The 12,708-nt window shown below is 38.1% G+C and overlaps 2 gene segments (V, D, J or C); both read right to left on the reverse strand.

Moving 5' to 3' along the window:
• The window catches only part of LOC115825274 (Ig kappa chain V-III region MOPC 63-like), an 81,768-nt gene extending 74,712 nt beyond the window's left edge, over nt 1-7,056 (reverse strand). Inside the window, 1 exon segment of the V gene segment in view lies at nt 7,008-7,056. Coding sequence covers nt 7,008-7,056 — 49 coding nt within the window.
• Nucleotides 7,057-11,773: 4,717 nt separating this feature from the next.
• The window catches only part of LOC115825479 (Ig kappa-b4 chain C region-like), a 1,687-nt gene continuing 752 nt past the window's right edge, over nt 11,774-12,708 (reverse strand). The window contains 1 exon segment of the C gene segment in view: nt 11,774-12,093. Coding sequence covers nt 11,774-12,093 — 320 coding nt within the window.

The following is a 12,708-nucleotide window of genomic DNA, read 5'->3' on the forward strand; positions in this document are numbered from 1 at the left end:
GATCCACAGGGCAACCAAATCCAAAACATTAAGCAAAAACACGTCCAGGTAAACATGATCAAACTTACAAAGCACAGAAGGCATAAAATCTGCTCTAAATCATATTCCTAATAAATATAAATGAACAAACAAATGAATAAATGAATAGCATAAATTAAGGCAATTCTGCCACAGGTTGGTTTCATAAATCTTCCAAACTGGTTAAATAGTAATAGCATTTCTTTCATTATTTTCTTAAGATCTTTTGAAACCAATGCCAAAGTCACAACACTGTTTATTCTCTTAACACTTCACACAGTCCTTGTCTTTATTTCTGTTTGTCCATTTGTGTGTGTCTGAACCTTTGTGTGTTTCTGGACGTATGTGTGGTGTGTTGTGTGTGTGTGTGTGTGTGTGTGTGTGTGTGTGTGTGTGTGTGTGTTTGAGAGGGTGAGTACTGACCCCGTTTTAAAGAATCACTCAGTAAGGTGACTGTTGATCTCAAACCAACATAAAGACAAGGCTCCACATAAAGACTCTATCCCATATGCTTAATAAAACAGTGTGTCATTGGTTTCACTACTGAAATATCAGCAGTGCAATAGACATTCGTTACAAACTCATCTAAAGTTGGCAACACCTCATCTTTCAGTGATTCTCTCTGTAACTTCACATTCATTTGAAAAAGGTATGTATGTGTGCAGGGTTGTAGCTAAGAATTCTGAACCCTCATGCTCCATTACCAAGATGTGGTATGGTGGCTAACAACCCTTTTTGAGTTTATTTCAGAACATAAAGCAACCAGTAAGGAGGTTTCTCTGCTGTTATTTATTTGGGGACGTTAAAATACAAAACAGTGAATGGTTCTACTACTCCATCACAAGAGACAGAGACCAGAGACCACAGGTTACTTCAGTATGTGTAACAGTGTACACGTAATGCATTACTAACAACCTCAGGGAGTCTATGCATTAACACACAGGATTAAACTTTAAACTATCAGGAGTCTATGCATTAACACACAGGATTAAACTTTAAACTATCAGGAGTCTATGCATTAACACACAGGATTAAACTTTAAACTATCAGGAGTCTATGCATTAACACACAGGATTAAACTTTAAACCATCAAGAGTCTATGAATTAGCAGACAGGATTAAACTTTAACAATCAGGAGTCTATACATTAACACACAGGATTAAACTTTAAATAAAACTGTGTTTTATTTGTGTGCCTTGTTTCGTTTGTCTCTCTCTCTCTCTCTCTCCCTCTCTCTCTCTCTCTCCCTCTCCTGACACAGGTACCCAGTTGTGGCGGGCTGGCAATCCCATCTGGCCTGATGTTGTGCCCCGCCCCCTTCTCTCTTGTTCGACCAACCAGGGAGGGAGAGCCCGTCGTGGTTTAACCAACCAGACGTGGAGCGCCAACATTTAAAGAGGCTAGGCATACTGTGTGTTAGATTTCGATCTCGTTGTTTGCCTTTTGCCTTTCGTGTGTTTCTACTGTTATTACAAACTTGCCATTCTGTGTTCGACCCTGAGTTTTCATTTATTGACTTTGTTTGTGGATTGTGCTCTGGCTCTGGTGTTTTGGTTATCACGGGGAGAAGGACAGGTAAGGTAGGGGATCCCCGCGGTAGTGTTCACTCTGTATAGGGATAGGTTAGTGGCGGATGCCACTAGTGTATTTTTGTTACTAGATAGTTAGTGTAGTCAGGTTTCCTTTGGCTCTGCCACCCTTTTATTTTATAGTTCAGTGTGTGTTTTTCGGTGTAGACATTTAGGGTGGTTTTTGTTTTACTAGTTTCATTTCTTTGGCAACATCTGCCATCCTCTCCCACCTTGTAAATATATCCCTGCACATATTTTGTAAATATCACTTTGTAATATTCCAAATATATTGTGCACCTTTCTTTCACATCAATTCCCCATGTCCGTGTTTTCCTCCCCCATCACACCGTCCCAAAACCAGCACAGGTGGTGGGTCCATTATGCTACGTCCCCCCCCCTACATACCCCTAGATACACACTACACCGGAGACGTAGCAGTAACACTTACAACCCGCCTCAGGGAGTCGATGCATTAACACACAGGATTAAAATTTAAACGATCAACTTCAGTGCTCTGGGAGTGTTTATAGCCCTGTGAGTTTAACACTTGATGACTGAGAGCTGCCTGACCCACTAACTTAACCCACAGACACCATGACTTCCATCAGCATCTTCATCTGGACACTTTTGTGCTGTGTTAAAGGTAAAGGGAAGATATAAAATATGAATTTAATAGTTTGTTCAAGGAGCTGTTCTTGCTTATATGTGAAGAAGTTTGTATTTTAATTTTCGCAACTTATTTTTGTTTTTATTTCAGAGTCTAGAGGACAGGTGACTGTGACTCAGACTCCTGGAGTGAAATCTGCTCTTCCAGGAGACACAGTCACTATCAACTGTAGAACCAGTCCTGCAGTGTATTACTCCAGTTCCTGGGGTCACTGCCTGTTCTGGTAACAGAAACCTGGACAGCCTCCTAAACCCCCCATTAAATTAGCTAACCAGTTACAGTCAGGAATTCCAAATCGTGTGTTATGCTTCTATCTCTACATCCTTAAATTTTGAGTGTTTGCTGTCTTACATGTGAGGGTGATAAAATGTGGTTGCCCAAAGACATGTGCAGTCACACAGGAATAATTAAACTGGCGTAAGTGTTGAAGGAAACAGTCTGACTCCATTCTGTGAATGGTCTGTGCTTGTTGTATCGTATCTCCGTCAGGTAGTCAATTCCAAAGTAAATATAAACATAAACAGGGACGGACTGAAACAATAATTCAGGCTGGGAACCTGACGCCATCCGAGGCCACACCGTTCACACAAACCACCAGACTGCTAATCTTGCAGGCTAACCCTATTTGTTGATGTAACGTGTACCAGACTAGTTATACATTTGGCCACTATGTTCATCTCATAGGAAAGTTATCCAGGTTACGGTCGCTAAGGTGCCCAGACCTCCCACTTTAGAACCCCCCCCCCCCCCACCCCATCCTCTCTCTCTTTTTCTCTAGTCAGACTCTTTTCATCACCTGCTGCCACTCACCTCATCAGCCACTGCATTTAAGCCCTGTCTGTTTCCCCACTAGGTTGCCAGATTATCTTGCCATATTCCTGATTACTGTGTTGGTTTGCCTTGATCATTTTGCTCTTGACCTAGCCTGTTCCTGGACTGGCGATTTTGTCTTGTGTTTTTGTTACCTCAGCTTGGTTCTGGTGCCTCTGTATCCTGTTTTTTGACTTCTGCGTGTTTTTTTGGATTGTGTTTTTGCCTAGTGTTTTTTGGAACCTCTACCTGGTTTTTCTGACTCTCTGTGCCTGATTTACCTCTGTCTGTTTTTGGAAAGTAAGGATTTCATTAAACATCTGTTAAGTAATGTTCTGTCCTCTGGGTCTGCTTTTGGGTCCTCACTCTACCAGGCCTCACCGACCCTAACAAAAATAAAACAAACAAAGCCACATACAGAGACAATTATTATGGATAGACATATCATGTATTGGACACTAACACAGTAGCTTGTGCCAACTAGACAGATTGTTTGTGTACATATAATCTTTATTGAGGAAGCAGCACAAACAATCTTTAAATGAAAGTAAAACTTGAGACTTTTTCTATTTTATATCTAAAATAATAAACCCAGACAGATGTTTTCTCAAAGGTAAAAATCAAACAGTAGAGCAATATGAACGAGAAATTCCCTGTGAATAATTTAAAACATGTTTGAAATGACTAAAGCTCTCAGATGGTACACTGATTGTAATGGGAGTTCGGAAAACAAACTGCTGACACGCTGGTCACCATTCAAGAGAGAAAATCTTTCACTTGCCATATACTGTTGAAGATACAGAATACACACATCTGTGTGTTACGTTGGTGACACCAATTCCATGAACATTCTCTCTATAGAAACTGTCTGTTTAAAATGAATATGGCATGTGTATTCACCCTGTCACCAAATTCATGTCACATTTTAGGATCGTCATCAAGAGTCTGAAATCTTTTCTACCTGGGTATGGAAGATGAATCTGTAATTTACTATGAGTCCTGTAGGTGGCACTTATTTCTAAAAGACACTTTTTACTTTCAAACAGAGCAAAGAGAAAGTCACAGATCTCCAATGATTTCCAAGTGTTAAGACAAGAAAATGTTCTCTTAAGATGGATGTAAGGATTGTCTGCTGGATGTGGATGTGGACAAGGATTCATCACTGTCTGTCTGATTACTGTTTAAAATATTATGAATTCATATTTTCATTTTAAGCACACATCAGTTTGTGTCATCTTAGATGTAGTTCAGGTAAGCAGCTTTTTGTGAGTGATCTACATTAGATATCAAGTGTGGGTGCATTTCTTACATTGATAATTGTACATACAGAATGGAAGTTCCATCTACTTCAGTTATACAGTGTTAGAGAAGTTAAAAGATAAGAGGAATATGAGAAATGGTTTCATCAGGTCATGAATATTGGCTTTAAATGAATAGACCTGTGCAAACATCACTGTTCTGTTGGTTCTCAAACAGAGTGTTTAAGTCACTTCACCAAAGGAAGATCATTTCCATAGAGAGAGGGGACTTTGCATTGACAGCACATGCTTCAGTGCTCTGAGAGTGTTTATAGCCCTGTGAGTTTAACACTTGATGACTGAGAGCTGCCTGCCCCACTAACTTAACCCACAGACACCATGACTTTCATCACCATCTTCATCTGGACACTGACTCTCTGTTTTCATGGTAAAATTCTACATTGAATCTTTAAAACACAAATTGTGTTGCAGACAAGTTCATTAAACTTAACTTATCATATGTTTTGTATTTTATAAAACATATAATGTCATTTAAAAAATGCATATTTTTTTGTCTGTTTGTTTGTTTGTTTGTTTGTTTGTTTGTTTGTTTATATTTAAAAGCATGTTTCATCTATGTATTCTTGATTATGATTACTTTCAGGCATATTTTGTAATCAATCTCAAGGATGTTTTGTTACTTATTTGTGTCATATTTCAGAGTCCAGAGGACAGGTGACTGTGACTCAGACTCCTGAAGTGAAATCTACTCTTCCAGGAGACACAGTCATTATTAAATGTAAAACCAGTACTCTAGTGTATTTCTCCTATGGTGTTCACTACCTGCACTGGTACCAACACAAACCTGGACAGGCTCCTAAACCAATCATTAAATATGCTAACCAGTTACAGACAGGAATTCCAAATCGTTTCAGTGGAAGTGGATCTAGGACTGACTTCACTCTGACCATCAGAGGAGTCCAGACTGAAGATGCAGGAGATTATTACTGTCAGAGTTACCATGAGATCAGTGGTAAAGCTCTGTTCACACAGTGATATAGAGCCGTACAAAAACCTCCCTCAGTCAGACTGCACAGAGACTGCACTGCTGCAGCTGGGACCTACTGCAGGTGCTGAGGGGGAGGATGTGATACAGCACAATGACACGCTCTGTGGTGGAGAGGAATCACATACTACACTAAATCTACACTCACTATAATCAGTCCATAATTATAAATAAAAATCATGAAACACTGAAACACAAAGACATGTTTTAGGATCTAACCTTCAGGTGACAACGCTTTTCACTGGATTACACCACACAACTTTTCAGATACATATTACCCACAAACCAATTATCATTTTACGGTTTCAGTATTAAACTCTAGTGTATCAGACAGTCTGAAGACTAAAAGTGTAATTTGTTCATGTTTCTCAGAGTTACTCCAATAGCCGTAGTTTCCCTACCAATATGGCATTAAGAGTCTTGACAACAAAATATTTACATTATTGTATTTTCTCTATATTTAATCCCAGCGTATCAGGCAGGCTGAAAAATAAAAGTGAATGAAACATTTTCATGTGTCTGAGTTTAGTGCTGAGTCAGTTCTCTGTGTGGGAGTAGATTCAGTATCTGATGGTCTCTATGGATGATCATCCCAGTGATAAGAGCTGTCAAAAGGAGCAGGAGAGAGACAGCAGGACTCTGGGCTCAGTCTCTCCTCATGTCCCCCCTACATCCAGTCCAGCCCAAACAAACCCTCAGTCAGAGTACTGGAGAACTCAGAGCAGAGACAGATAACAATGTTATTACACTGTTATTAAGACTGAACCAGCATCTACTCCATCTCAGTGTCTCACAGGAACTAAATGAAATATTATGTTATTCTGATGAGTCATTAAATGTGAGTGAGTTTATATCTGTATGATGAGTTTTAATAAGAGGTTGAGGGAGAACTGGTCTGGTGAAGAGAAGGGAAGTGGAGAGAAATCCTTTCTGTAATCTGACATTATAAAAACCCTCTGCTCATCATACAGCTGTTCTCTGTCTGTTCTAATCCTCCTAGAACTCTCCATGTTAAACTGCTCATTCTACATTTCCCCACACACAGCACCAAGCTTTTGTAAACAGCACAGTTTCAAATCTTTGTTATAAAATTATATTTTTTTACAGTGCATTTACTCTAAATAACTAAGTATTTCTATGACCAGGAGAAAGTGACATTTAAATCCAAATATGGAGATGCACCAAGATGTCTCAGATCCTGTTAGGGTTCCTGCATGAACTATTTTCTCTGTTGTGGAATTCCTGACTGTAAGTTATTGGCCAAGTAAATGAGGAGTTTAGGAGCCTGTCCAGGTTTCTGTGGGTACCAACACAGGCGGTCACCATAGCTATCAGTGTACACGGTGGAGCTAATTTTACAGTTGATAATAACCGTGTCTCCTGGAAGAGCAGATTTCACTCCGGGAGTCTGAGTCACAGTCACTTGTCCTCTGGTTTCTAAAAGAAAAATGAGATTGAAAATTCTTTTTAAATTATATGAAATATTATATAAAATAAAATATATGATAATTTAATGTTTCTGTATCAGGATTGTATAAGATGTTTTTTTTAAATCAAAGTTTATAGCAAAGTTTTAAGTGTTAAAGTTTTTGTGGGCAAAACATTTTAGATTTTAAAGAGCAAATGTAAAATCTCACCATGAAAACAGAGAGTCAGAGTCCAGATGAAGATGGTGATGAAAGTCATGGTGTCTGTGGGTTAAGTTAGTGGGTCAGGCAGCTCTCAGTCATCAAGTGTTAAACTCACAGGGCTATAAACACTCTCAGAGCACTGAAGCATGCGTTGCTAATGCAAAATCTCATTTTGCTATGAAAATTATTTTCCTTTTTCCTCACTATTATGCTTACAATGTACTGTCATAGACTTTAATTATATTAAATGTGTCTTTAACAATCCTATATATATATATAAAAAAAAAAAAATGATACCCATTCTATATTTACACGATTACAATAATTACAACTGATTTATTTACGCTTTACATACAATGTCAGTCTGTTCTGTTGTATTAGTACTGTGTCCTCATTGAGAGGCATCAGCAAAGACTCTTTCTGTCTTCATTAACACAATGGAAAAAGTTTGGAAACTCTGAACTTGTCTGTTTGTTCAGAAAGAAAGAATAAAAATAAAAAAAAATCCTCTCTCGCGTTCCAACATATCAATTTAATACAGCAAATTAAATGCGATCAGAGACTTACAAAAGAGGAAATTGCAAATTAAATCCAGACATACAACCATAAACACAGTAAACTTTTCATTTTAACAAAGATTTATTATTGTGTAGCCCACATTGCTTGAAATCATGACTTGGAGCTGTGTGAAATTACCTTTTTTCCAGTAGAGGGCGATGTGAAACACTCAGGTCTCTAATTGTCCTAATTCTGCATTAGAGGGGTTCTGAACTGCAGTTCAGTCTGTCTCAATTACTGTGGAAGACTTTTGGTGGAGGGACCAAACTGGATGTTGGCAGTGAATATCTACACATGTGTTATCTTTATCAAATATGAAATATATTGACTGTCCAAGGAAAGGCTGCTAAATAGTGATCGTTTGAAGCATCTGTGAGAGGGAGAATATTACTTTAAAAAGTATACACCTGGACCTCTTTAAAAATAAACTGGTAGAAAAACACAAAATGATATCTAAATGTTTGGATTTGATGGAATATGAATTAGTTGATAAGTTGATTGATGGCTGTCAGTGAGGTGATGAATAGTAGAGCTAATAGTGTGAAACAATGTGCTGTAAAGCACAGAGAGATCAGAGTCATTAGAGCAGGAGGTTTTTGTACGACCACTTAACCAGTTTGTATCACTGTGGGTCACTTTTGGTGGAGGCACCAAACTGGATATTGGACGTAAGTACGAGTTTCTGCTCTTTGTGAAAATAAAACTTATTTACTAGTGTTTATTTCATAAATGGCAGTTAATACTAGTATTATTTCAACTATTTTGTATTAATATGAATAAATTATATATTTAGAGTCCATCTAATGGCAATGATGGCTGTTAAAATGACATTTATTTCTTCATCAGTGATGTCAGTTTGCTTATCTTGATGATCATCAGTTTGTTCCCCTAACATGTTTATCATTAATCTGAATTAAAACATTTTGAAAACAGAAAAAAAAAAATGTGTAAGGACAAGCACTGGCTTGTATTTCAACCTTAATTTTAAAAGAGTGAGTTTTAATATGTCTGAAATGTTTGAGAATAATGCAGAAATATGACAAAATATATGCTATAGATTACTGACTTACTGAATATGAGTTTCAGAAGTTTTGGAAACATTTAGTGGTCTTTTCATTAATTTATTTTGTAAATTAATGAAAACAAATGACTTGTGCCAAAAGAACAAAGAACAAACTGTATCAAATATAAATAAATGAATAAACAGAAAATTTTATATGAAATACCCCATTAAAAAAATGAATAAATGAAAGCAACTGAATATGTTTATTTATTTATCTATTTTTCGCTTTGTGTTTACGTTCCTCTTTAAGTTACAGGGAGATGAACCTTAAGTCTCCTGGGACATGCAAATCTGGCTTTCAGCCTCACAGCACCCACTCACACAGCCCCAAACCCCCTGAGACTTCAGACACCTGTGTGTGTTTAAGATTTAAGAACTGAGAACCTCTGTGAACTTTCAACTTCTTTTTACCCAACGGTTTGTTCACTGTTGAAAAAATAAAATTTAGCGTGCAAGTAATACGAAGCACAACAGAAAAACTTTATTTTAATCAATACAAAAGAGGGTTTAGGGTTTAAGAACTTTATGTATTTTGTTACTTAAACTTGTAAGCCTGAAAAGTTTCCTTGGTAAAGCCAAAATGTTGACATGACTCCATTCCTGTATATGACTTTATTAGTATAGAAATGAAAGTGAAGAGTCGATTCATATATCACATTATGAACATATGCCCAGACATAACACACTGGACATCATCATTCACCATGTACCCAGCACTAAGGGATCAGTCTCTGTTTGTGTATGATACTTTACAGGCTCTTGTAGTGGTGCCCAATGCCTCTGACGCAAGTATGGGGATACCCATAAACTGTCTGTCACATGTCTAAAAGCCACTGCAAATAAGCACTTAAAGGATTATGGAGATAATGAGGTTATACACACAAATAAAAGACACATCTGTCAAAAAGAATGATCTTCATTAATCACATTTTTATGTTGCACATCAGTGAGGAGAAAAAAAATGAACTGATGTTTCCACCTCTTCCATTGACTCTGTTCTGGTTTTCATCCAGAGTTCTGCAGACACACACTGACACCTTCTCTCCTTATTTCTCATATATGTCTTTCAGACTGGATTTGAATATGGATTGAAGTATTCATATGCAAAGGGTCAAACAGCTACACACACTTGAAAAACATGACACACACACTAGAAAGACTAAAAGACAGCACACACAATAAAAAGAGTGTGCACACCCTAAACAGGATGCAAATATAGTAATAAACAGACATCACACTCACTAAAGACAGGTCTTCATTCATTGTTAGTCCAGGTTGGATCTGTCAGGGAAAACTTCGGACTCAATTGCAGACTCACCAGTGAATGAATAAGAGATGTTTATTGTGGCAGGCAACAGTCTTTCAAATCGCTAGACAGAAAGCGGAATCCAAAAAAACAAGCAGAGGTCATACCACAGAGCAGTCAGAGGCAGGCAAACAATCCAAAACAGAAGACAAAGGCAAATTCCAGGGACAGGCAGAAGGTTCAAAAACAGGAGCAGGGCAAGGCAGGAAGGCAGAGGAGGCAAAATCCAACAGGCAAAAAAGGCAAAAAAAACAGGCAGAGGTCAAACACGGAGGGCAATCAGATAACGGAGGGCAATCAGATAACGGAGGGCAATCAGATAACGGAGGGCTAGCTCAACACACTGAGAAAAGCGGTGTGAACTGACAAACAAAGGGTAGAACAGGCAGGGTATAAATAGACAGACTAATTACAACTTCAACGAGAGACAGGTGAGCACAATGACACAATAAGTGAGGGGTGGGGCCAGAGCACATGGAAAACCAAAATAAACAAAAGCACATGACAAAACCAAAAACAAATGACAGCCAACACCAGAAATGACCAGCAGGGGCACAACAGAGCAAACAGTTCATGCAGGAACCCTGACAACTAACTATCCAAACACACTTAGTCAATGATGTAAAATGTGTGTTTAATTAAGGTATCAAGGTGATTCATTTTACACACAGGCACACACACACACACACACACACACACACACACCAACACACACACAAACATGAACATAAACATAAACACAAACAGAAATGCCCATATTACCTCACTTGAGGACCTCTAATATTGATCAGTGTTCAGTCCTTTCAGAGCCATTGACACAAAGCAAAATGATCATGTCACTCATTCTACTGCTGGTAACCCTGAAACTCCTCACTCAGGGTCAGATACACTCGCTTTGGTCACTGGGTGAGAAAATGTTAATTTATTATGGTTTGATGTATACCTCTTTCACATTCATTAAAGCAACGTTTTCTATTGGGCGTAGTATTATTTACATGCTACATATTACCCTTTTAATAGTAAATCTTTTGCTACATGAAAGAAGTTGAAAGTTCCCAGAGGTTCTCAGTTCTTAAACCTTAAACACACACAGGTGTCTCCAGTCTCAGGGGGTTTGGGGCTGTGTGAGTGGGTGCTGTGAGACTGAAAGTCAGATTTGCATGTCCCAGGAGACTAAATCAAGCTTCATCCCTTATAATTTAAAGAGAAAGTTAAAAAAAAAAAAATACATTTATAAATGTCATGAGTTATGGGTCTATTAATTTATTCATTTTAAAACAAGCTATTTCATCTAAAAGTATCTATCACACTGATTCGTTTGGTTTATTTCACATAGCGAAAGTGAAAACTGCCCTTTTTTAAAACTGTGAAGCCTGCTCTTCTGAAATACTTATTTGTTTTCATTAATTGAGTAACTATCTCCTTCATAACTTTTTCAGGGAAGCTTTAAATGTGCCCTAAAGAAAAATTACTTTGAGGACAATAAAGTTGAGTCTTTGGACTTATGATGTCCTGAACATGAATGGATGTTGAAAATGACTGAGTGTGTGATTCTGACGAATGAGTTTATTTATAATGAACACAGAAACAGGAGTAGCTGTCATTAAAAGGCTTTTTATTTGAATCATGAATGAGAAAGATAAAAATAAACTGAGCAGTAAAGAACCAGCATGCAGTAGACAGGAATGGATTTGATATGAAACACAAGAATGACATATCATATGGAAGATAAGTTAAGCTCCTGGATGGACTCACGCATAGATTACGCAGTGCGTATACAGGACAGTGTATATGTATGCATGCGCGCGTGTGTGTGCGTGTGTGCATGTGTATGCATGTGTGTTCTCACTCCTCAGAACACTGGTCTCTCCTCACTGTCTGGGTCACAGCACACTGGGAGCCCTGTGTGGCCTCACAGGTCACTGACACCTTTCTCCACTGCTCCTCCTGGAGGGTGAGGGTGCTGCTCCAGCTGTACAGACCGTCCTTCTGTAGGACCTCAGGGCTGGAGCTCACCCCTGAACTCCAACTCTTACCATCCACCTTCCAGTTCAGCTTCCAGTCTGAGGGGAAGCCCTTGTTGGCCAGACACATGAGTGTGGCCTTCCCCTGCTTCAGCTCCTCACTGGAGGGGGGCAGGACCGTCAGTGTGGGCTGAGCGTTACCTAGGAGACACAACAGATATGACAGCTGTGATTGGGTGGAGAGAGAAGTGACATGTGTCAGTCAGTCAGCAGAGTGTGTGATTTTTATGTTCTTGAAACAGACAGTTTATGTGTGGTTCAAAAGTACACAGACTCTGCCTCTTTCACTTCCCTTATCTCTACATCACAGAACAAAACCAAGTTCAGCAGAGCGTTGAAAGACAGTTAGTAGCAATCTATAAATAAACATTTATTCCATAACACATGTTCTCAGGAAATTTAACATACAGTGTTTACAATGTTTAAAATTTTTCACTTTTTATGAGTTTGGAACCATTATAAACATGAAAAAAACTTTCCTCTCTCTTACTTTAAAAATGTAAATAGTTAACAAGACTTATAAAAAAAAATAGTTTCCATATAAAGGGAAAGTGGAGAGATGAAATTCGAGATCATTTCAATGAAAGTAAAATTACAAATTAGTTTAAAAGAAACTATTCGTATCAGATAAAAGTGGTGTCATTTGCAAACATCTTCAATGTTGTCTGAATTTGATAATAGAATTTTCAGTGCAGTACCTGATAAAGCTCATCTTATATCTCAATTCCTAATAATTTTAACAACAACAAATCTGAA

The sequence above is a fragment of the Chanos chanos genome, chromosome 12 (genome assembly GCF_902362185.1).
Source record: "Chanos chanos chromosome 12, fChaCha1.1, whole genome shotgun sequence".
Classification (NCBI taxonomy): Eukaryota; Metazoa; Chordata; class Actinopteri; order Gonorynchiformes; family Chanidae; genus Chanos; species Chanos chanos.